At 41.3% G+C, this 25,978-nt stretch overlaps 1 protein-coding gene across 3 annotated transcripts in view; it reads left to right on the plus strand.

Annotated features, from left to right (window-relative positions):
- Positions 1-1,702: 1,702 nt before the first annotated feature.
- LOC149802176 (arrestin domain-containing protein 3-like) overlaps positions 1,703-25,978 on the plus strand; it is a 34,654-nt gene continuing 10,378 nt past the window's right edge. Inside the window, exons 1-6 of one of the 3 annotated variants that reach the window (XM_089956588.1) lie at positions 1,703-1,854; positions 4,335-4,515; positions 5,982-6,116; positions 6,626-6,849; positions 7,816-7,998; positions 8,459-8,641. In XM_089956588.1, the coding sequence (XP_089812714.1) occupies positions 4,401-4,515; positions 5,982-6,116; positions 6,626-6,849; positions 7,816-7,998; positions 8,459-8,641 (840 nt within the window). In that variant the 5' untranslated portion in view covers positions 1,703-1,854; positions 4,335-4,400. The remainder of the gene's footprint in view (positions 1,855-4,334; positions 4,516-5,981; positions 6,117-6,625; positions 6,850-7,815; positions 7,999-8,458; positions 8,642-25,978) is intronic. The other 2 variants (XM_089956589.1, XM_089956590.1) reach the window with 2 other exon arrangements.

The following is a 25,978-nucleotide window of genomic DNA, read 5'->3' on the forward strand; positions in this document are numbered from 1 at the left end:
AACAGTACCGTGACCGTTTGATTTTCACTCTCTTGTTTCTTTGCTGCTTCTTCTTCTTGTTTTTTTTTCTTACCTCTTCTTGCTGTTGTTGCTTGAAAAGAAAAGCTTGTTCCGCTTCCTTTTGTCGTTGTATAAATTTCTCCAATTCTTCTTTCTGTCTCTGTCTAAAATTCTGCACGTGCGGTAATGAAGAAGGTGACGAATGTTCCGGAACAAATTTTTGCGAGGTAAGAAAATCCACAAAATCCCAATTTACCTCTTCTGAAAGTAAGTCCGGGTTCACTTGGGTGGTTTCCACTGCTGGTGCACCCAAATGGATTGTTTTCTGAGTTTCCGTCATGTTGAATCACTGTCGCATAGATTGACTGCACACAGGCGCTAGCGAATCTATATAGACCACGTGACGTCACAGACTGTTCTCTTCGGTTTGGATGCCAGCTGACTGAATTTTGTAACGCGTGTTTGGATTGGTCAATGAACTCAATCCGTTTCAATCCTTCCTCTTCCTATAAATAAGCGCAGTTCACTGCATTGATTTACCTGTTCTCGTCGCCTCAGCATGTGGACTGACGTTGAATCTTCCACCCTTGTGTCAACAGTGATGTTCAGGACGGACATACCGATGTATGTCCGATCCGAATGGACAGTTGTCCATAGGACCCCCAGCAACCTATGGATACGTAGGATTTACGTGGAGAGGCAAGGATGCCTCAAAAGAGTCCTGATTTACGGTCCTACAGTGAGACGAAGCCTAAGGACAAGAAGAAGTCACAGATGCCCTTTATGTTAAGGGCATATATAAACCCAAAGGCCCTTTTCAGGGCCACCCACATCTCTCGAAAAGAGATAGACTTTCAATTGCCTACCCCATTTTTTTTTAATTTTTAAAAACATCCTCTGTTCAATTCCCCTTGTCCCTAGACAGTCCCACGATTTATTCCCTATGTTCAATTCCCCTTGAGGCTCAACAGACCCAAGATTATTTTCCATGTTCAATTCCCCTTGAGGCTCAACAGACCCAAAATTTTGTCCCATGTTAAATTCCCATTGAGGCTCAACAGACCCAAAAAATTTTCCCATGTTAAATTCCCCTTGAGGCTAAAGTGACCCAGGTGTTTTCGTAATGTTAAATTTCCCATTGAGGCTAAAGTGACCCAGGGGTGTTTTTAATGCTAATTCCAATTGAGACTAAAGTGCCCCATTCACTACTGGTGTCGGTCGAATGCCTAACGTCGATCAATCGATCGAATGCGATACATCACCGAATGTGATGTAACTATTTCTGTCTCGATAAGAAGTGAAAATTGTTAATTGATATTTATCCTAGCAAGTTATGTCATTCAATGCATGGACTTCAGTGGGGACTGATACTGAATGAACAAAATATATTTATCTCACAGATTTTTCTCCATGCCAATATACTCGAACTTGCATATATTATTTTACTCGTTTATTCTGCATACCATTACATAATTAAGGAGCTCCTAACCATAATCAAAATGTATTCAGTAGCCAAAACAAATCATACATAACAATGACATTATAATACCTAGCAAAACCAACGAGTCGTGATATACATAGTCGTTTATCTTCTTTCAATTGTAAATACAAAAGCTATAATCCTTAATATTCTATAAGTGGCAATTACTCATGTTTGTATTTAACTTGTATAATGTGGTTGTTGTGGCCACCGCCACAACTTTGGTATACAAAGTCGGTATGAGTCAAAATGTATTGTGACCTCAATGCTAAACATTTTGCATGATGTGTGTCGTATTTAGGCCTTAACGCGAGGCAGCACTCCGAATCATTGACTGTAAAGTGATGGCTGTACACCGCAGTTAGTGTTTACAGGTATGGGCTAAATCCTCTAAACCATAAACACTATATCTCAAAGTTTGTTTAAGTTTATTTAGCTAGCATATACTTAACTCTAATTATAAAGCTACGTAAATGTGTTATGCAAACGTATTACCCGTACTTATCTTTCCTCACCATTGTACTTCGTTCATAAAATATATCGGGACATATTTCATAACAGGTTATTGTTTACGTTTTACGTATGTCAGTTTTATTTATCCCTAACACTCCCCTCCCCCGGTTGTTATAGAGAAGACAGCTACGTATTTTGAGCAGATATAAGGACATCTTTCATTTTCACGAGGGAAGAGGAAATATTGTAAAATAACGAGTGGGGCGGAGACATTGCATTATTACAAATGAAGTGGAAACATTTCATTATCATGAATGACTTCCTTGTCGCCACTCATGACAATACAATGTTTCCACTTCACTCGTGACATATTTACGTATATCTTATCCAAAAACGCAGATTATCTTTTTATTATATATTTTTGAAAGCGAAATCCGTCGACTCGTATCTATTCTGCGTCAATGCAGTTACTACATCGATAAAAAGAGATTATAAAGTTTGGAATAATTTTGGGTTGAGATGTTTTGCAAAATTTACCTATCAGATTGTTGTTTTTGTTGGTTTTATAGGGTTTAACGCCATTTTCGGCACAATATAGGGATTTGTTATACATGGCGGCTTGTATAAATGGTGGAGGAAAAACCCGGTAAACCTCTGAAAGAACCACCGCCCCATCGCATTAGATTGAGTATTTTGTAAAAATAACGACTGTTTTCATACAAAAGAAAGAGTTTTTATTTTCCCTAACACAATTTATGATCGATACTGTTGGGGGTGGGTTAGGTCTAATTTAGAAACATCACAGCGGTGATTGATATTGCTTGGCGTGAGGTAGGCCCAATGTAGAAACATCACAAAGCGGTGGTTGATATTGCTTGGAGTGGGGTAGGCCCAATGTAGAAACATCCCAGCTGTGATTTATACTGTTGGGGGTGGGGTAGGCCCAATGTAGAGACATCACACAGCGGCTGCGACTGACAGAATTCAGAGCGTAAATCTACTGACAGAATTCAGAGCGTAAATCTATTTGAACGACACATTTTAAGGATTGTGAACGTACTTGCAAAGATTTTCGTTCTTTATTTTGTATGTTTCTATATTCAAACATAATTTTTGTGTGACATTGGCAAGTTTGTAGTCTACATCGGTAGCAGATTGTCCCCTGATTTTGGTTTGCAATCATCAATTATAAACGCACGATCTACCCATTGTTTTCAAACACAGTTGTTATGAGTGTTAAAACTGCTGCGTAATAAACTGTATTGCTATATAATCACGAGCTTTTGCGTCTATAAAATGTGTACCCGTTGCCGTACAGTGTTAGTACATGTATACTGTATGGGTAACATATCGCAGCAGGTCATACAGGTTCAGTCACTGTGAGTTTCCGTTATTCCAATAGAAAACAAGTCATAGAAAAGTAATAGAAGTCAACATTTGCTGTTTGGAGTTGGGTTTTAGGTATTTCGTGATGGCACCACAGCGACTGCATGCGTGTATGTTAGAGGGTCTATTGCTGATACAATTTAAGATCTCTACGTCCTGGGATGAAAAGAGTAAGAGCGAATGAGCAGAATAAGAATGAGAATGAAATAGTCATACACCTGGCAATACGGGTTTAAATAACATGCACACGAGTAGATATATTTCCAAAATGGAGAAAAAGTAGTTCCAAAAGTAATATCGCCACTATGGCGATATCATTTTTCTCGCACTGATACATTTCAGCATATTGCTATTAAATATATATAATACATTTTTAATCACTATTGCTCAACTTTAAACTGTAAGGAAAGAACATTTTAACAACAACAAATCTACCACTATTATCAAATAGCGCCACTATTCGTATACATTTATTAAGAAACACTGCAAACAACATCTGAAAATGTACCTTTTGTTAAATATCTGGTATCGTGTATATTGCTATGCAGTTCTATGTATGTATACAAAAATATCAGTTTGTATTGATATATTTGTGCATATATAATTGTACATGTGTTATCTATCTATCTATCTATCTATCTATCTATCTATCTATCAAAGTAATTTTCTAAAATAGACCAGTCAAAACACAATATAAGCATACATACCAGTAGTATAAAAAACAGAAATCTGTGCGGTCAGTAGTGACCATGATCCCGCTTGACGCAGAGAGTAGTCTGTCGTTAAATGCTAACCCTTCTCAATATATTCAAATTATACAATTAGTATTGGAGTTAGAAAGATATAAACTATACATCGTATGTTTCTTCGTCAATATTAAAAAGCAGTTTTGTCATTTCTACAAATAGAATTGCGACTAAACAATGCATTGTGTCGGAGAAACAGACGAACATATATTGGGTAGGCCATAATGATCAATAAAAATCATCTTTTTGAAGTTTTTCATCTTTAATAGATGCTCATATTTCAATGATCTGATTGAAGAGCTGGTTACGAGATCGAGTCTGACTATCGGGCAGATATGGGGAAAGACAGCGTAGTCATCATTTTTAACAATGCCAGCAGGGTGTTCTACCCCGGGCAGATTGTGGATGGGAACGTGCAACTTACAGTCGCGGAATCGCTGAAAATGAGAGGTAACAGAGTTACTGCGTTTTTCGTTAACAAACTTAGGAGAAAACAAGGGCAAATATTAAGACAAACAATTGGATAAATAACAATACATGTATATCATCAATATCAGGATTCAGCGTATAATTTCCGTGGGTTTTAGGATTCGTTGTGTTATTTCCATGGTTATATGGATTCAGTCTCTTCTCTCGATGGTTATATGGATTCAATCTCTTCTCTCCATGGGTATAAGGATTTAATGAATTCTCTCCATTGGTATAAGGATTCAATGAATTTTCTCCATGGGTATAAGGATTCGATGAATTCTCTCCATGGGTATAAGGATTCGATGAATTCTCTCCATGGGTATATGGATTCAATGAATTCTCTCCATGGGTATATGGATTCAATGAATTCTCTCCATGGGTATAATGATTTAATGAATTCTCTCCATGGGTATAAGATTCAATGAATTCTCTCCATGGGTATATAGATTCAATGAATTCTCTCCATGGGTATATGGATTCAATTGCTTCTCTCATGGGCATTTGGATTAAATGCATATTATGAGTATTATGATTCAATGTATTATTTCCATGGGTATTACGATTCAATGCATTATTTCTATGGGTATTACGATTCAATGCATTATATTCATGGATGCAAGGATTCAATGTATTGTCTCCATGTGTATTATGATTCAATGTATTATTTCCATAGTATTCTATATATTCTCTCCATCCAGAAAATAAACATATCCATAGAGTAATTAATATTGGCTGCCCCATTTCTTTAATCAGATATATGTCTAAAAGAGATTGCGAAGATAGTTCGTTAGGCAATCTGTCTGTCTGTCTGTCTGTCTCATGCCAAAACAACCTTTCTTACATAAACAGATTAAGCGACCCAAAAGGCTACATATTAAAATACCTTCGTTTTTGTCATTTCAATTCTGTGAAATGGCCTGATTTAATCTATATTTACCATCACTTTTGGGTATTGATGACTGGATTGGTGTGATATAAACTTTATGTTAGATTACGAACCGCCCCATATATATATATATATATATCGTGTTTTTTGTATAATAACGATGCGCATTGATTTATGTAATAATGTCTTTGTTTGCCACAATAGTTTGTTTTTTTTGACGACAAGAACAACGCATTTTCTTGCGTCAATAAAGTACTCTGAAACTCTGTTTTTTTTTTGGTACAATGTTCAGCTTTGAAATTTAATAATTGCAGTTCAACAAAATTTAAAATTCATTGGTGTAAGAATGCATCCCGAATAGAGTATACAATAATAAGGAGCTTCATCTACACAAAGTGCCTGTTTTAAATTGAACTTTCTTAAACTTCTTTGAATCAATTCCAAAATGTAATCTAAGGAGATCTTCCTTTGTAAGGTAACAGTTGATATCATCATCTACATTTGTTTTTTTTTAAAGACATCATATCATATTATTTATTGTGCGTTTTTTTTTTTTTAGAGATACGATTGACCTTTTCCGGTGATGCTAATGTAAGATGGACAGAGAGAAGAAAAACAAAGAATGGGACGACTACAGTCGTATATAGCAACCATGAAAGCTATTTTAATACAACCGTACATTTGGTTCAAAAACGTAAACCTTCAAGCGACACCCACCTGAGAGAGAGAGAGAGAGAGAGAGAGAGTCCCTTTTTGATATTGAGCAATTTTGTAACAATAAGAGGGTAAAGTCTAATTAATAATAATGTTAGCAATGCAATTTTTAAGTAAGTATGGGTCGAAATGCATATTAAAATATTGTGTTTGTTCAGCACCATTTGAACACCTATTCTTTAAGCTGATAATTGTTGATTGACTAAATGACAGCGAATTATTGAACGCGTGTTGCTAAAGACAGGCACATTAATTCCTCTGCAGTTATGTTTCAGTTTCATTTTAAGGTCTCACATTTAACGTTGGACTTTTTCTGACTGAGCAAAAATTAACTACTTCATTCTAACTTCACAATTACTTAATAATAATAATAATAACAATAATACTAATAATAATGATAATAAAATTATATATATATATATATATATATATATATATATATATATATATATATATATATATATATATATATATGTCTTCATATTTCAGAGGCTGATCACTCGGGGGATATTATTTTGCCGCAAGGTGTCTACAACTACCCGTTCAAATTTCAGCTTCCACTAAACATTCCGTCCTCGTACGAGGCCGTGATCGGACGCGTGCGTTACGCCGTGGTAGTGACGGTTGACAAACCGTGGGCCTTCGATCTTGTGACGATGGGTCCTTTCACTGTTATATCACTGTTGGACTTAAATAAGCTGCCAAACGTTGCTGTAAGTAGATACGAAGAATTTATCTAGGTACAGAACTCCTGTTATATTTAACATTTACACATTTAATAAGTTCTAATGTTTAACCCGACCCCGACCCAACACAAAATCGGCCTCTTCTTTAATTAAAAGTTTAGAGAGGGTCATCATAAGTTGATCACGTTTTGAGCTATATATTAAATTGCATAACACTACGAAGTGATCTGCTTCACCTCCCAATTTGCTCTCGGCTAATTTATGCAGTTTGTACCAACACGTGTTGGAGTGAGATTCTAGCGTGCTTCAGTGAGAATCCTAACTATTTAATGTTATGACAGTTTCTTTCAGATTACACCACGTTCAGTCTCCAATACTCCCTCAAGCACATTTTTCTGGGCATTCTCTTTGAAAGTTTCCTGTTTACATTATTTGGCGAGACATTCTAGGCTTTGTATATCATCCTGTATGGTTGATAATTGTTTTGGCTGTGTCAAGCACGTCTTATTAGAGGGCTCTTCAAGCATACTCTATTGCTTTTTTCACGAGCGAAGAAGCTTTACACAGATGAAATGTAAATAACACAAAATGTGAATGTGTTATACACATAAGAACACCAGCTTCGCTCAGTATAAAAATTAAGTTGACGCTAAATTATATAAGTTGGGACAGATAAATCTGTTCATAATATATGTTCCGTAATGAACTAACGAAGCATCATAAAAATGTGAGACAGACGACTACTTATCTATCAAAGTTATTGTCGCTTCCAGAGTACATTGATGGTTATTGAAAACTAAAAATAGCTTGAAAATTAGCAGACATTTTCATACAAAAATACATGTATTCATTGTTGAAATTTGATATAATGGTACAGAACGTCATAAACAAACCTCAAAAAGCGGTTTCTATCGCGGAATATAAATGCCTCAATATCTATGTGAATTGTACAAGAAAACGATACGGGTTTAAGTTTGAATCTGCAATTTTCAGAACGGAGGGACAATTGCAGACGAGAAAACGCTATGCTGCCTATGTTGCAAGAGCGGGCCAATCAGAGCCAATATTACTACCGATCGTCTGGGGTACGTGCCTGGGGAAGCCATTAAGTTCAGGGCGGAAATTACTAACCTCAGCAACCGGCAGATGGAATGCTCGAAGGCACAGCTTGTCATGGTTGGTAACTTGTCTTTCTTAGTACCAATGTGTGTGTGTGTGTGTGTGTGTGTGTGTGTGAGAGAGAGAGAGAGAGAGAGAGAGAGAGACTTGATGATATCTTTGAATAACTAAGTGGCATACCATACCGATGTTGCTCTATGTCAGCGTTTTGCAGACTTTTTCCTACATTAGCATTAATCATTTAAAAAAGAGACTTTGGAAGAAAGTTAAGAAACTGTTGCAGCTTGTGAAATCACGTAAATTATAAACTTCTACCGAAGTCCATTTTCTTCAGAGACAAACATTAATAATAATGTATTATCTTTTATGTTTTAAATATACATCAGATATCAACCTGAGTGTGTATCACAAATACGACCAACAAATTTTGTTTTGCTCTCTAATTTATGGTGTTATAATTGTCATATTCCCATTGAAACTTTAGATGACTCAATAATGTCTTGTATGTATATTTCAGCAAGTACACTATCATGCGCGACGTAAAACCAGAACAGTAAGAAATGTGCTGTATGCACTAAAACGGCCGCATATACCTGCAGGGGATACCGATGTCTGGGACGGTTACAAGCTTCATGTACCTCCTGTACCGCCGTCTTTTCTCATTGGATGCAAAATAATTGATATTCATTACTATGTAACGGTAGGTACTCACATAGTTCGTGCATAATACAATGACAGGAGTAGTGAAAAGGGATACCGTAGCCTCAATGGGAATTAACATTACAGACCCCCCCCCCCCGGGACACTATAGCCTCAATGGAAATTTAACATGGAGAAAAATCGTGGGACACTATAGCCTCAATGGAAATTTAACATGGAGAAAAATCGTGGGACCATATAGCCTCAAGGGAACTTAACATGGAGAAAAATTGTGGGACCATATAGCCTCAAGGGAATTTAACATGGAGAAAAAGGGGACTGTATAGCGTCAAAAGGAATTTAAACAGGGTGGGACTGTATAGCGTCAAGGGAAATTGAACATGGGATTTTTTTTTAAAAAATAAAATTTTTTTTTTAAAAAAAGGGGTAGGCAATCGAAAGTCATTCTCTTTTCGAGAAATGTGGGTGGCCCTGAAAAGGGCCTTTGGGTTTATGTTAATATTAATATTAACATAGATGGCATCTGTCACATCTTCTTCTTCTTCTTAAACTCCTTCTATCTGCAGGTCCATACACAAGTACCCTCTTGAGACATCCTTGTCTTTCTATGTAAACTCTTCTCATCCATAGACTAGTATCTGTCCTATCAACAAAAGTCCACTTGGACCGGACATACATGAGCATGTCCGTCCTAAACATCATTGAAGACACAAGGGTGGATGATTCAACTGTAGTCCACATCTGGAGGCGACGAGAACAGGTGAATCAATGCAGTGAACTGCGCTTATTTATAGGTAGAGGAAGGATTGAAACGGATTGAGTTCATTCACCAATCCGAACACGCGTGACAAAATTCAGTCAGCCCGCATCCAATCCAAAGAGAGCAGTCTGTGACGTCACGTGGTCTATATAGATTCGCTAGCGCCTGTGTGCAGTCAATCTATGCGACAGTGATTCAACATGACGGAAACTCAGAAAACGATCCATTGGGGTGCACCAGCAGTGGAGACCGCCCAAGGGAACTCGGACTTACTTTCAGAAGAGGTAAACTGGGATTTTGTGGATTTTCTTACCTCGCAAGAATTTGTTCCGGAACCTTCGTCACCTTCTTCATTACCGCAAGTGGAGAATTTTAGACAGAGACAAGAAGAAGAATTGGAGAAATTTATACAACGACAAAAGGAAGCGGAACAAGCTTTTCTCCTACAGCAACAGCAACAGCAGTAAGAAGAAGAGGTAAGAAAAAAAACAAGAAGAAGAAGAAGTAGCAGCAAAGAAACAAGAGGGTGAAAATCAAACGGTCACGATACTGTTAGACATTTTACCGGAGTTAAGAAGTCTGAAACAAATGTATCAGACTTCTTTATCACGACCGAAGAGAATACGACCTTCCCGAGCTAAACACGTCAACCCTGTGACTAAGCCTGTCTTACCACCCTTAGTGATTTCAACCAAATCATCATCATCATCAACATTACGCAGTCCAGAAGTAGGCCTTGGCCGTGGCAAAGGCTTAAGGCAGTTAAAGTTGATTGCTTAAACTCACCCCTACACCAAAAAAACCAAAGGCCCTTTTCAGGGCCACGCACGTCTCTCGAAAAGAAATACAATTTCAATTGCCAAAAACTCAAAAAAAAAAAAAACAAAAAAAAAAAACCCATTTTACCCCTATAGTACGTTTATATGAGTGCGTGAGTGTAGCTTCTTATTTTAAAATCATAACTCAAAGACACTTACCTTATATAATTAATTTATTCTTTTATCCATAGTTGCAATCCAATTCACAATTCACAACAGAATACTTTAAAAAGTTCATAGACTTCTTCTGTCTCCTTGTTTAGTCTCTCTGTTTTTTCAATTTCTTCACCGTCACAGTCTTTTCCTCCTCTTCCTCTTCACTTTCTTCCCTTCTTCTTTTCTTCTCCTCTTTCTTTTTCTTCACCTGTCTGCTTTCTTCCTCTGAAGAATCCCTCTCTTCTTCTGAAGAATCCCTCTCTTCTTCTGAAGAATCCCTGTTTTCTTCTGACTCCTCTTGTTTCTTTTTTGGGCAATCTGGAGACCAATGTCCTTTTTCATGACAATAATAACAGGTATCTTGACTTTTGTCTCTTTTCACCCCTGTTTTTCTTTTTTGACGGTCTGGACACTCTGAAGACCAATGCCCTTTCTTCTGAAAGATATAGCAAGTATCTTCACTTTTATCTCGAAAGGAAGGAGAGTAGTCCGTCGGCTGGTCTGAAGAGAATTTTCTAATGACCCCTCGCAAAGCTCTGATGAAACGTTCGATTTGGCTAGTCTCTTCCATCGTTGTGCTCGGTTAGAGAGTGAAATGAATAGTGAAAGGACAAGACACACACCCTTTTATATACGCTGGTCTGCCATGACTATAAATTAGTCCATGGTGTTTAAACTTGAGCCATTTGACGTTTTTTACTCAAGATGAAACGATCCTATTCATTCGAGAAGAAAGAAGAAGAAGAAAGTAAGAGGCAGAAACGTGATCTATCGCCTCGTACCAGGGCTGAAGTCTTGGCACAAATTCATGCCAGTGATTTTGAAGAGGACATGAGTGAACCAGAATTCAAACCCTCTAAACCAAGTTCGCCACCCTTAGTCAACCCTGAAAAATACTATTCCATTCGAGAGAGGGAAAAGCGCTCCTCTAGAAAATTTAGAACCACGGCTTACAAATACACGGTGAAGTTTAAAGATTTCAAGGCCGAAGTACCGTTAGAGAAAGCAGAAGGGTTCATCACTGGGGTGTGGGATTCTTTGCTCACCACACTCAAGCGACAATGTCAACCCAAAGAAGACGATCGCTTGAGACTTTCCATACAACACGACGGTGTGAAATCCCCTGTTTGGATCGAGTTTAGCACCCCTGCAGAATTGACCACTTCCAAAGTCATGGACAAAATTCAACACGTGCAACAATCTAATGACCAGTTTGACATCACCGATGGAAAAGCCACACTGGACACGACCCACGTCTCTCCTCCTCAAGGAACTGGACGCAAAAAGATGTTATTGGTGGACGACCTTCGCAGCACCAAAAAGAGTCTCGTCCGAATTAACAACCCTCAGGACCAGATGTGTCTAGCTCGAGCCATCGTGGTGGGACGAACCTATGCCAACAAGAACGACACGGTAGAATGGAAAAGAACCTGGAAAACTATTCAACGATCCGATCGAGCCAAACAACGAAACGAAGCAGAACTCCTGTTACAACAAGCCGGACTGTACAAAGACACACCCTGTGGCATTCCTGAAATGCAAAAATTGCAAGATGTCCTAGCTCCACGATACACCTTGAAAGTGCACCCTCAAGAAGTGCGCGGACCTCTGTTGTTTCGAGGCCAAGATTTTAAGGACGGAAAATACATTCATGTCTATTATCACGATGACCATTTTGATACCATTACCACTATCACCGGATTCCTGGGATATATTTATTATTGTGAGAAATGTGATTATGGTTATAATAATCGAGAGCAACACAAGTATTGTGGAATGAAATGTCCAGGATGTTTGGCCTCTCCACCCTGTCTGAGCGAAGAACCAGTGCCTTGTTCAACTTGTCTGTGCACGTTTGTCAGCCCTACCTGTTACGAAAAACATCTGAAAATACAAGGTTCACAGAAGAAATGTGCTTGTCAACTGCTGAGATTGTGCCCTACCTGTGGACAAGGCATACTTACCAATAATGCCAAGGCACACGTATGTCGAATAAAGAAAAAATGTCACATTTGTCACCACATCGTGGACTTGGAACAACAATGCTACGTGCAAAAATACCAACCTCCACCAGAGAAAGAGGACGGTCACAAGAAGAAAGGCAATTTCATCTGTTTTGATTTCGAATGCGTGCAAGAGACCGGCATTCACATTCCTAATTTCTGCGTGGCTCATCGAGCGTGCGAGAAGTGCATTCAAGAACCTATCTTCAGTCATTGCCCTCAATGCAGCAAGATTCCCAGAGGGCGTGAAAAAATCTTTCGAGGACCGAACACGTTAGCCGATTTTGCCAAATGGGTTTTAGACCCCATCGACAAGACGTGGAGCCAAGAGGACATCGAACGTTACGGAGATTGTCATCGTCATGCCACGGTGATGGCTCACAATTTCTCCGGATACGATGGACAGTTTCTTTTGAGGTACTATACGGAACAAGGCACTGTGCGTCCTAAAGTGACTTTGAACGGAGCCAAAGTCATTTTCATGCAAGTGGGACAAGTACAGTTTAAAGATTCGATGAGTTACTTGGACATGCCTTTGAGCCTAATGCCTAAAACGTTTGGAATGACAGAAATGGCTAAAGGGTACTTTCCACACTTTTTCAATACGGAAGCCAATCAACACGCCTTTCTACCCCATTTACCTGAGGCTCACTATTACGACCCCGACAACATGCGTACCGAACAACGAGAAGCTTTCTACCCTTGGTACCAGGCTCACGCCTTCGACCCTTTCGACTTTCAGGAAGAAATGTTAAAGTATTATCGTTCCGACGTGGACATTTTACGACGTTGCTGTGGAAAATTTCGAGAACTGTTCATGGAACACGGAGGGTCGATCCTTTGAAAGAAGCTTGCACTATTGCCAAAGCGTGTTCCTTAGTGTATCGACAACGATTCATGCCTGAAAAGACCGTGGCTGTCATCAGTCCTCAAACGATCCACTTTGTCAAACGTCAATACTCGGTCAAAGCCCTACGTTGGTTACATTACTTGTGCGACAAGGAAGACAAATGGATTCAGCATGCCCGCAACGGAGGAGGCGAAAAGACCATCGGAACGCATTCGGTCGATGGCTGCGACTTAGAAAACCCCGAGATCGTGTACGAGTTTAACGGTTGTTTATTTCACGGATGTCCCGTCTGTTACCCTGACCGTGGCACTAAAAATCAGTTTTTACAACAAACCATGGAAGACTTGTACCAGGCTACTTGTCAGCGACGCCTAAAGTTAGAACAGGAAGGATACCAAGTGGTGGCAATGTGGGAACACGAGTACGATCACCGTATGAAAACCGATCCCGAATTTAAACACCTCGTGGAAAGTTACCAGTTCATGGACCCGCTGAACCCGAGGGATAGTTTGTACGGAGGAAGAACCAATGCCACCTGTTTGCTGTACCAAGCCGACGAAGAGAAAGGAGAAGAAATCAAATACTTGGACGTGTGTTCGATGTATCCCTACGTGTGCAAATATTGTCGCTTTCCTGCAGGGCACCCACAGTTGTTGACGGAACACATCGACCTGAAAAACATTCGACAATACGAAGGCTTGATCAAGTGCAAAGTTTTGCCTCCCACGAACCTATACCATCCCGTCTTACCTCACCATTGCCAAGGCAAACTGATGTTTCCTTTGTGTCGTACTTGTGCCGAAACGTGCAACCAAGACCAACCTTGTCAGCACACCCAGGAAGAACGGGCCTTGACGGGAACCTGGGTCAGCGTAGAATTGTTCAAAGCTCTGGACATGGGATACCAACTGTTAGAAGTGTACGAAATTTGTCACTTTCCCAAGACACAACAATACCACAAGGGTCACCCCAGTCAGAAAGGCATTTTCGCCGACTACGTGGATGCCTTTTTGAAACTGAAGCAAGAAGCCAGCGGCTATCCTTCCTGGTGTCAAACTCCCGAAGACCAAATAAAATTCAAAGAGAAATACTATGAACAAGAAGGCATCTCTTTAAATCAAAACGAGAAAACCGAAGGCAGGCGATCGTTTGCCAAAGTGATGTTAAATTGCTTGTGGGGTAAAATGGCACAACGTCCGTGTTTACCCAAGACGGAATATTTGACAGAACCTTCCCGCTACTTCCAGATGATTCACGACAAAACCAAATACATGAAACACGTGGACGTCGATCGCGAGGATTTGATCTTGGTCAATTGCGAAGAAGATCTGGACTTTGTACAAGACGACCCTTTTGGAAATGTCATCATTGCGGCTTACGAGACAGCTCATGCTCGCTTAAAATTGTACGAAGCTTTAGAACTGTTAGGGGAACGCGTCCTGTACTTTGACACGGACAGTTGCATTTACATCCATCACCCGAGTCAACAGCACCCTGACATCGAAGGAGACCGTTTAGGAGCCTGGGCAGACGAGCATCCCGACGACAAGATTCTAAGTTTCGTCAGTGACAAACAAGGAGAAGTGCACACGCAGTGCAAAGTGAAAGGATTGACTCTGAATTATCGTGCCAGTCGAGTGGTCAACTTTGGGGTATTGAAAGAAGCCTTGCAATCGGGAGAGGATGGAAACTTTAAAGTGACCACTCACCAACCAAACAAGATTGTACGTTTACCCACTCACCACATCGTCAGTCGACCCCTGGAAAAAATCTATCAAATCGTGTAGCAGAATCGAGTGAGACTTCCCGATCATTTCACTTTACCGTATGGACACGTCGGTATTGGTCTGTATATAAAAAGGAACTCTAGGCAAGATCGATAGTTCATTGTGACTACCAAGACCGAGCGAACAAGATGAATACTTTGAAAGAGACATCGTTCCAGTTTGGGGATTGTAAAAAAGTTGTATCTTCCTCTAGTGTGACTAATACTGGATGGATAAGACCCAGGCATTGCGACGGAAAATGTCCGGAAGGAAACTGCGATTGTCCATGTGGTTACCATTGTAATTGCGTAACAGAGTTTGCAGACGAGTGCGATTGTGAGCCTTGCGATGGGTACGATGCTGTACGTTGTGACCTTAGCGATGCTGTAAAGCATCATGGGAACTTTGTTCTCACTACCCCTATCATGGAAAGTGATGCTGTGCGTGTCAAACCTGAGGGATGCGAAATCGATGCCACTCGTCCTCTTGGACATTTTACTGGGTTTCGTTTTAAAGGGGAATGTCGACCTTCACGTTTACCCCCCTACGGATGTCATCCAGCCCTAAGCAAACTCCTGTTCATGTCACCCAACCCTCATCGAAACGAACCTGTGAAAGACGAATATTCGTTTCCTGTGCGTTTGTCGGAATACTGCGACTTTGAAAATCGTCTTCAATCGTTCAAAGGAAAATGGTCTAAGTATCTGGGAGGACCGACCCCCGAAGAATTAGCCAGAGCCGGATTGTTCTACTTGGGCGAAGGAGATATAGTCAAGTGCTTCAGTTGCGGTGTGTCACTTCGCCACTGGGAACCGCAAGATTCGGCCTACGTAGAACATGCTCGATGGTCACCGAATTGTCATTACTTACCCTTAGTGGGACCGAGACACTGAAGTAACTTACCATAATCTGTTCATGGATACTTTATACGAGAACATTCGTGCTTTGCCTGTGGAGTTGAGAGAACTCATTTACCGAGAGTTGGTCAAAATACAAGTCAAACGTAAAGAACAATTGCATCCGTTACGTCACCGGTGTTTGAACCACTGGTACCTGAATGCTATAAAAGGACTGATTCAGTTGAAAGTGTTCCATTGGACAGACATTGGTCAACAACCCCCTGGTTTTAAAAAGGATTGGTTTGCTATTGATGATTCTATCTTCTACAATGTAAACGTACTGCATCGAATTCCAGAGGAAGAGTTAACGAATTACCGACATCTTTTACACAATGTCAACTTAGTGAAAGAGGAAACTTCTGAACGAATTGTAATGTGTAAATTAGTGACTAAACGATTTCGATTCGACAATGAATTAAAACTATGTCTGTGCAAACAGTACATTTCTTGTGTCAGACAAAAGAGGATTTAGTATGACCTATTCATGGATACTTTGCTAGAGAACATTCGTGCTTTACCTGTGGAGTTGAGAGAACGCATTTACCGAGAGCTGGTCAAAATACAAGTCAAACGTAAAGAACAGTTGCATCCGTTACGTCACCAGATCTTTAACCACTGGTACCTGAATGGTATAAGAGAGCTGATTCGTCAGAAATTGTTTCAGTGGTCAGACCTTGTTCAATACTTCCATGACCCCGATGATCCACGTGTTGATTATTTTGGTTACTTCGAGATTCACCTACAGCAATACATTGAAGAAGACAAGGTAAAGGATTACCGACATATTTTACGTGGAATCTACTTAGTGGAAGAGGAAACTTCTAAACGATCTCTGACGTTTCGGTTACAGTATGCAACATTTAAATTCCCCACTAGAAAACGAAGATCTCTGGCTAGAAATTACGTGTATTCTTTTCGAAACAAAGAGACTATAAAAACAGGCTGCCATGCCACGACTTTTATCACATGTAATCCAACAGATTCCGTGGAAGGAACTCAATGACCATATTCAAACCGTGGATCATTACCATCGATTATTACAAGAACTGTATCCATTCAATTTGGGTCGACAAGTGGTGTGTGTCTTAGTGACTTGTTTTCTGGGATTTCGTTTACCAGCCGATTCTTTGTGGACTCTTTACGATCAGTACTTACCACACCCCCATGGCCTTAAATGGTCACGAAAAACTCCTTTTGCTCAAAGCCTTACGGTTTCATCTGGATACTTCTCGACCTCTACAGGAAAAAAAGATTCGTCAACTTATAGCTACCCAAGAGGACACTTGTGTGACCTTACCCCCTACTATAGAACAGGTTAAAACTTTACCCAAAACATGTTGTACAGACACTTGTGTTTATTCCACGTTAATGGTTATCATGTGCCTTTTATCCTTGTACATAAGCCTTTGGCTTTTATGTATTTTTGTCTTTCGTATTCATGTTTAAAACATTCAATAAACGTGTTCTGAAAAAAGTATATAAACTTTTGTCTTGTTTGTTTTCGTGTCACAAGTGACATTTCTGAGACTATGGCTACCTCTGCTGTCTCTGCTCCCTCTTCCTCCACTGTCAAAGTCATCGACGAACACTTAGATCGTGCCACTTGGAAGGCTTTGTATCTTCGCCATCCCTTTAACATGCTCATTGCTGGACCTAGCGGTTCAGGCAAAACCGAATTTGTCAAACGTTTGATCGAACATAAACATCATTTGATCGATCGACCACCTCAGCGGATCGTGTGGTGTTACAAAGAGTGGCAATCGGCGTACAGCCTCTTGCGAGAAAGTCAAGGCGATTCCATCGTGTTTGTGGAAGGCATTCCTAAAGAAGACGACGGCATCGTCTTTGACTCCCGTCAAACCCATTTGGTCATTTTCGACGACATGTTAGGAGAAGACGAAGAAGAAATTAAAGTGTGGTTTACGCGCAAAGGGCATCACCGTAATGCCAGTGTCGTTTACATCACCCAAAATTTGTTTCAACAAAGTAAAGCCCATCGCACCATTAGTCTCAATGCGCTTTTCGTGGTCTTGTTTAAAAGCCCTCGAGATAAATCGCAAGTGCAAGTCTTATCCAAACAGTTAGGAACGCCTTGGCTGAGTCAGGCGTACGACGATGCCACTCAAACTCCACACGCCTATTTACTCGTCGATTTGAAACCTACGACCCCCGATGATTTGCGATTTCGTACCCACTTGTTTCACCACTGGGGTCAAGACGGAGGGCCTGTCCTGTACACGTCTCCTTCCTCGACTTCATTTCACTCCCCATAAAAAAATCTATAAAAACCTCAGACCCTTTTCGTCTGTCTCACACAGTGTGAAAATGACGTCCCTTCAGTCGCATCTTCCCGTCAAATTGATTCGTGCCTTGTATGGCATCAGTCGAGAAAAAATCCACAAATACGAGCTCGTGTCTTAGAAGCTAGTCTCAAAGAAGTCTTACGATGGTTCACGGTGACGGCACGTCAATTACTACAAGGGATCATTCAGATTCCTCATCAAACCAAACGCTTTTTTGATCGAAACAAAGTCGCTTTGACCCAACTGGCTGATCCCCGCATCGACACTCAAACCAAAAAACAAATCATTTTGAAACCTGGAGGGAGCGGTACTCTAGGAGGGGTCATCATTCGCTCTCTCTTAAGATGGGATCCTAATGCCCCCAAACTTCTCCCCAAGAAAAAAGTCAAACGAAGCCCCAAGAAGAAGAAAAAGACCAGGTCCCCAAGGAGAACTTCTCCAGTGGCGGGACCCTCCTCTTACCAGACACCACCCCGGAAAAAGAAAAGAAGCCCCCAGAAAAAGAAACAGAGAAAAAGTCCCCAGAAAAAGAAAAGTCCACAGAAGAAAACTAGTCGCAAGAGAGGCACTTCGGCCAGGACGCAACCTTACACTCGCAAACCACGACCTGCCACGGCGGTGACTGCGTCTGCAGCAGGTTCACGTTCATCCACTTCTCCGTTGATGACACCAAGAACTGAAGAGTACTTGGAGACGTTGATCACACCAAGAACTTCTCCGTTGATGACCCCAAAAAGAACTTCCCCAGTGGCAGGACCCTCCAATTTAGTGGCAGTGGCTGCTGCTCACAAAGTACCTTCTCCCATAATCAAAGTTCAAGAAAGAATGGGCATGTTACAAAGTTTACTGCATTTGTCCAAGCAAGAACTGGCTCGATTTAGTCCGTTGCGTACCCTTGGACGACGTGTCATGCCTGTCCTCAAACTGATACGACGTAAAGACAATCAGTGGCGACGCGTTCCAGTATAAAAAAGGCCTGTGACCAAGTCGGGGTATCTGTATTTTTGGTGCTCCTGAAGACTCAAAGATGTCACCCTCCAGAAAACATCCCTCTTCTAAACAGCCCCAAGGAAAGAAAAATAAAGGACTGCCTCCTCGTTTAGTCAAACATGGGGACATGTTATCTGTCCTGTCCAAAGCTTCTCCACCTCTACGAAAAAAACTCATTCAATCGGCCTCCAAAGAGGTCATCGATACCGTGTGCGAATGTTGTTTGAACGTCTTGAAAGGCACGATCCCTTTGTCCAAACACCAGAAACAATGCTTAGGCAAACATCGTCACGTTCTTCGCCAAATGGTTCAAAAGAAAATTCCCATTCGTCAAAAGAAGAAGATGTTGGTCCAACGTGGAGGCATTTTACCCCTCTTGTTAGGTACCTTACTGAAAGGAGTCTTGGGAACCATGTTGGGAGGACTGGTGGGAGCAAGATAAAAAGACCCTCGGAAGTCCCAAGATCTCAGAATCGACCCCTGACAACCCCATGGAAGCACGAAAACTGGGTTTAGTGCCTTACAAACGATGGATCGAATACCATCGTTGGTAAGAACAACGCACCCCTCATTTACCTCCCAATCCCCTTTTGAGCGAGATGTCCCAGTTACAACACGAATTGCAGTCCTTGATGGATCGCCAAGATTTGTCCGAAAGAGAAAAATCGCAAAAGTACGGTCAACTCTTGCAACGACTGCAACTCTCTCACCAGAAAGCTTTAGACGAAACAGCTCTACCCACTCTGAAAGATTTTAAGACCTTGATGAAAAGTCCAGCACCATCACCAGTACCATTACCAGTACCAGTACCAATGACCAAGACAGAAAAAGGAGAAGAAGAAGAAGAAGAAGGGTTTCAAACTCCACCAGAAAACGTACGCAAGTTAACAACACCACCTACCTCCAGAATTGGATGGATTAAAAAGATGATGGCCACTCCTTCTTCATCACAAGAGAAAAAGAAAGTGAAGACAGAAGTGAAGACAGAAGTGAAACAAGAACCGATATCCCCTGTTCCCACATCCTCCTCCTCCTCGACACCTATTGCCGGTGGCACACGCAAAGCATTACAATCCAAAAAAATACCCCAAGAGAAGAAGAGTAGCATCTTCCAAGAGTGGGTGCCTTATTAACACACAAACACAAAAAATGGAAAAAGTCTTAGCCAGCATTTACTACGATCCCTCGCATCCTGCAGGTTACGCAGGAGTTCAAAAATTGTATCGTGCTGCCAAAACTCGACTGAAAAGTCTCCGTTTACCTCAAGTGCAACGATGGTTACAAGAACAAGCTACCTACACTTTACACAAACCCATTCGACGCAAGTTCGCCAGAAGTCGCACCCGAGTGGAAGGCATTGATTATCAATGGCAAGCCGATTTAGCCGATGTCTCTCATTTGGCCAGCTACAATCGTGGCTACAAATATTTGTTTTGTGTCATCGACGTCTTTTCCAAATTTGCCTGGGTCGTGCCCTTGACTTCCAAATCGAGCAGCGAGTTAGTGCGAGCCCTGCAACGAGTGTTGAAACAAAGCGGTCGTCACCCTCTTCGATGGCAAACGGACAAAGGCACCTAATTTCTGAACCAAGCTTTCCAAAAGAATTAAAGAAACGTGACATTCATTTTTTTACCACCGAGAATCCTGAAACCAAAGCCAGCATCGTGGAACGTTTTCAACGCACTTTGAAAGAACGCATGTGGAAATATTTTACGCATCACCACATTCTGAAGTACATCGACATCTTACCGCACCTGGTGCAAGCGTACAACCAATCTTACCATCGAAGCATCGGACGTGCCCCGCAAGAGGTGACTCCCGACAACGAAGTACTGGTGTTTGAGCGCCTGTTTGGTACGTCCCCGACGAGGGCTGTCCCCAAGAAAAGTGGAGAGTTGACCGTAGGAGATTGGGTGCGCATTGGCAAAACCAAACGCACTTTCGACAAAGGTTACTTACCTAACTGGACGACCGAATTGTTTTGTGTCACTGGACGAGTGCATGGCCGTCATCCTGCCGTCTATAAATTGGAAGACATGAACGGAGAAGTACTCAAAGGAACGTTTTATTTGCCCGAGTTACAACGTGTCACCAAAAAAGAAGACGACGTTTACGACATCGAAAGCATTCTCGAACGCAGAACCGTAAAGTGGGCAAACGACGTGTCAAAGAAGTCAAAGTACGTTGGAAAGGATATCCACCCAGTTTTGATTCTTGGATCGACGCTTCGCAAGTCATCGACTATAAAAAGAAGTGACCATCATGCCCTTTCACACAGACGCAACTACGTCGACCACTCCTTCACCCAGTTCTTCTCTGCAAGATTTACAAAAACAACCCTTGTGGGTGTGGTGTGGAGAACGTGTGCCTAAAACGCAAATCGTCTTTTTCTGTCAAATCTTCGTGGTGTATTGTGTCATCGGGGCAGCCCTTGCCAATTTGAGTTTGCAACAAGGAGACAAACAATTGTGGACCATTTTATTGAGCAGTTGCATCGGTTACCTGCTTCCTAATCCCTCCCTGAAATTCATCTCGAACGGGAACCACGGGAACCTTGTGTCCAGTGCCAGTGCCAGTCACCACTTAAACAACAAGAACAACAACCCCATTTTGGGCGGAGACACGCCTCTGACGTCCAGTAACACCTCGGACAGCCACAGAACTCTGGAATTATGAGTCACACTAACCAATTTTACTTAACCTTACCCAGTGACAGTTCCATGGAGGTGTTTCCCAATAACACGTTGTGCTGTTACACGGCCAAATTACCTCAGGCCATCCCATTAGATCACGAAGCCCATTGTGAAGTGGCTTTGGTAGAAATCATTCACCCGACTGAAGTCCTCAATGTCCTTCCCAATCAAAATCTTTTTTCAGTGGAAGTTCATGACGAGCAAATGCAACAGTACTTGAATACCCACGTCAAATATGATCACAAAATATATAACCCAGAAACTCAAAAGACAACCTATCGCTTGATCATTCCCCCAGGCTAATATTTGAGTGGTCAACATTTGGTCAGCACCATAAGCTCTAGGTTTAATGTCGTGTTTCTGAAAGCTTTGGAGAGTGTCAGAAAAAGTGTCACCCTGGAGTACCACAAAGTAGCTCGTCGCTTCCTGATGAAATTTCCTGAGGGGCACAAAATGTTGTCTTTCTTATTTTGCCCTGAATTGTTTGACATGTTGGGCGGGGACATGGACATGAGGATGGCCATGATGAAGAAAAACGAATTGCCAGTCATTTCCGACAACGATTCTTTTAGCAAGTTCTTTCGTACCCCAGTAGAACTGATCCAAGGACTGAATTTGATGTTTGTGTACTCCGATGTGGTGGAGTACAACATGGTGGGACACACCTCCGTGCCGTTGCTGCGTGTCATTCCTTTCAAAGTGGATTCTGCCACGCTCGCTGACGAGGAAGGTGGAAACACTTATCACGTCCACCGCGAATTTGTACATCCTCACTATTTGCCCGTCAGCAAATCTTATTTGGACACGGTCAACATTGCTATAAAGGTGGCGCTCACCAGATAATATGTACTTTTGAGAGAGTGACGTATGTAAGGTGAAGTAGTTCGCATTTAAAACATGCACAGTGGAGAGAATGTTTGCATACCTCTATGCTACATTAATGTAATGTGGATGATATTTCTTTTGGATATTGTACTTTTGGAAATTTTACATGATTTAAGCACACTGCTAACTAAAATGACTGCTCCCTTGTGTTAAAAAATCAGTCTGAATTAGTCTAAAGTACACTATACATAGCAGCTATTAAAATAGGGAAAATGAATTTTGCCAGACTAGACAATACCAGCTTCTGAAAGTGGAATGAATGAATTACCAAATATATAAAATGTAAAAAAAGTTATCGGCTCTTTTTTATACAATTGACCTCTGAAGTTCAGGAAGTGAAAATGACCAAGTAGAGCTAGCACTTTTTTGAAAGGTGCACATTTGAAGTAAGGCCAAGCTGTATACTCTATAACCCATAGTACACCCATCAATCATACACCAAAATAAAGGGAATTAAAGGTTCTTTGCATTATACCTAAGATATACGAGGTCTTTTTTAAATAGCCAGTATAACCAGTGAGGAAAGCCGGGGACATTCTTTTTCTTTAAATTCCTAACCCTATGCAAAATGCGAAACTGTATAGCGCCACCAAAAGGAGATCTGGGACAAAATATTCCATTCACCAAAGGGAAAGTCACAGTGAAACTCCATTTTCGAAAACGATTCTCTCACGACTCGTAAGTCATGTATCCAGTGTACCGAGGGGTTGCTCGACAGCGAGGACACGGTTTAGGAGATATGTTAAAATCAGCCTTTCGTTCGGTGGCCCCAATCTTGAAACCAATGGTGACACGCGGATTGCACGCCTTGAAAGATGCGGCATTGACACACGGCAAAGAATTTCTCGAAAATGTCATCATCGACAAACAAAACCCCAAAGAAGCCCTCTTGAGGGCAGGCAAAAATGTCTTGTTGCAAACCGGCAAAGACCTTTTGAGCCGACGAGAAACACCTATAAATGCCCTGTACGCTACCGAGTCAGGCATTCAGCAAGGACAAGGCAGAAAGAGACGACGAAGAAAACACCCTTTCACCAGACTTCACACGTCTAAAGCTAGAAAGGCAAAGAAAAGAAAAACCGTTCGACACTTAGACGTTTTCGATTATTGAGACACAAAAAATGATGCACCGAGAGTCTTGCGCCTGTTCCAAGTCGGAACTGGATCTGTTTGCCATGCCACTCACTATGATGACCATGCAAGAATCCCAATGGGTGGAATTTCACCCTGTCTCCTCTTTGACGGATTCCGCTCCCATCGAGTTTGAAATCAAAGGTCAGCCCGAAGATTACATCGATTTGAACAGCAGTTACTTGTACCTGAAAGTCAAAGTTCTTGATAAAACAGGCGGTGTAATAGATGACGAGGCAGTAGCTCCCGTCAACAATTTCATGCATTCCTTGTTTAGCGGAGTGGACTTGTACTTGAATAACAAACTAGTCAGTAGCAGCATGGATACTTACCCTTACCGTGCCTACCTGGAAAATCTCTTGACGTACGGAATAGACGCCAAAAACACTCATCTCAATGCTTCTGTCTTACGGGAAGCTGACGATGCAGGCGAGTTTGACAAATTGGAAATTGATACAAAAAAGGCTACAATGAGGGATTTGTAGAACGAAGAGACAAAATCAAAAATGGCCAGAGTTTAGAACTGATGGATCGTTTGCATTTGGACATTTGGTTGCAAGAAAAGTATTTGCTGAACGGGGTGAATGTTCGCCTGAGACTGAATCGTAGCAGCGTCACTTTCCATTTAGTGGCTGATAGTGACAATTACAAAACCATCATCCAAGAAGCCAGACTCTACATACGTCGTGTGGAAGTGTTACCTAAAGTGGGAAACGACATTAGTCAGACGTTGAGCAGAACGACTGCCAAGTATCCCATACGACGCGTGGAAGTGAAAACCTTCACCATTCCTGCTGGACAGCGATCCATGATCGAAGATCATCTGTTCCAAGGGCAGTTACCTAAACGTTTAATCCTTGGTATGGTCGAGAATAGAGCCTTCAACGGATACCACGATCAAAATCCTTTTGAGTTTAAACATTACAAAGTGTCCAAGATTGAAGTCAGTCGCGATGGCAAAACCTTGTGTACCCGACCTTTCGAACCTGACTTTGAGAAGAAGAATTACTTGAGGTCGTACTTGTCCCTGTACGAAGCCACGGGGCAGTTAGGAACCAACACCACTCACGGTATTACGTACGAGGATTATGCAGGAGGCTATGCTTTGTGGGCTTTTGATTTCACTCCAGACCAAGGCAGCGACGAGGGACATTTCCACCCTATAAAATCTGGTCAGATTCGTGTGGAACTTCAGTTTGCAGAAGCTCTAACTGAGACGGTGAACGTCATCCTGTATGCAGAATTTGACAATACGATAGAAATCAACAGTTTGAGAGAAGTCATTCTAGACTATTAGAAGCCATGGAAGACTGTTATCCCTCTTTACCTAGTGGAGAAACTTTAGAGATGAAATGTGAGGAGACTGTGGAAGAAGTGATCATGATGAAGTCAAGATGGCCAGAACAAGAAGCCCATTTAGTCTCCTGTTTTGCCAAACACTTGGTCAAAAAAATGACGGAATTGATCAAGAAAAATTGCTATGGATGTCAAAACGATCATCCCAGTCAAATTCAACACGATAAATGCCTGATGTTGAGTCAAGAAGAAAAATTGGACGAGTATCTGGACGAGGCTTGGAGTCTCATCTCGGACGAAGACGTGTTGCACCAGTGGTATAAAGACTTGCGTGAACATTCTTGTCCACCACTAACCACTCAAGAGATCCATCGTATGGAAGCTCTCCTGAATCAAAGTGAGGAGACGAAACGAAGAAACGGTTATTTGTCAGACATTTTCAAGCAAAAATCAGGATCGAATTGATGACATATTATTACCTGTGAAGAAGAAGAAAAAACACACAAATCAATGGATACCTGGGAACTTTATTACCTTTTGAACCACAGATCGTATACGGCTTCTTGGAATCCTGTCGTCTGTGCAAAAGATGAACTCCCTCATCGCAAACCTCAAAACCATCTAGCTTATGTGATCAACACGGACGAATGTCATCTCCCAGGAACCCACTGGGTAGCCGTCTACTTTCCTCAAGAAGGATGTGTGGAATATTTTGATTCGTATGGATTGCCCCCTTTGGAAGACGATATCATCGACTTTATGAGAAGAAATGCTCAGACCACCGGATTCAATAATGTGAAATTACAAGGCACAGATTCCTTGGTGTG

This window comes from Sinohyriopsis cumingii, chromosome 4, assembly GCF_028554795.1.
Source record: "Sinohyriopsis cumingii isolate HCF-2022 chromosome 4, ASM2855479v2, whole genome shotgun sequence".
Lineage (NCBI taxonomy): Eukaryota > Metazoa > Mollusca > Bivalvia > Unionida > Unionidae > Sinohyriopsis > Sinohyriopsis cumingii.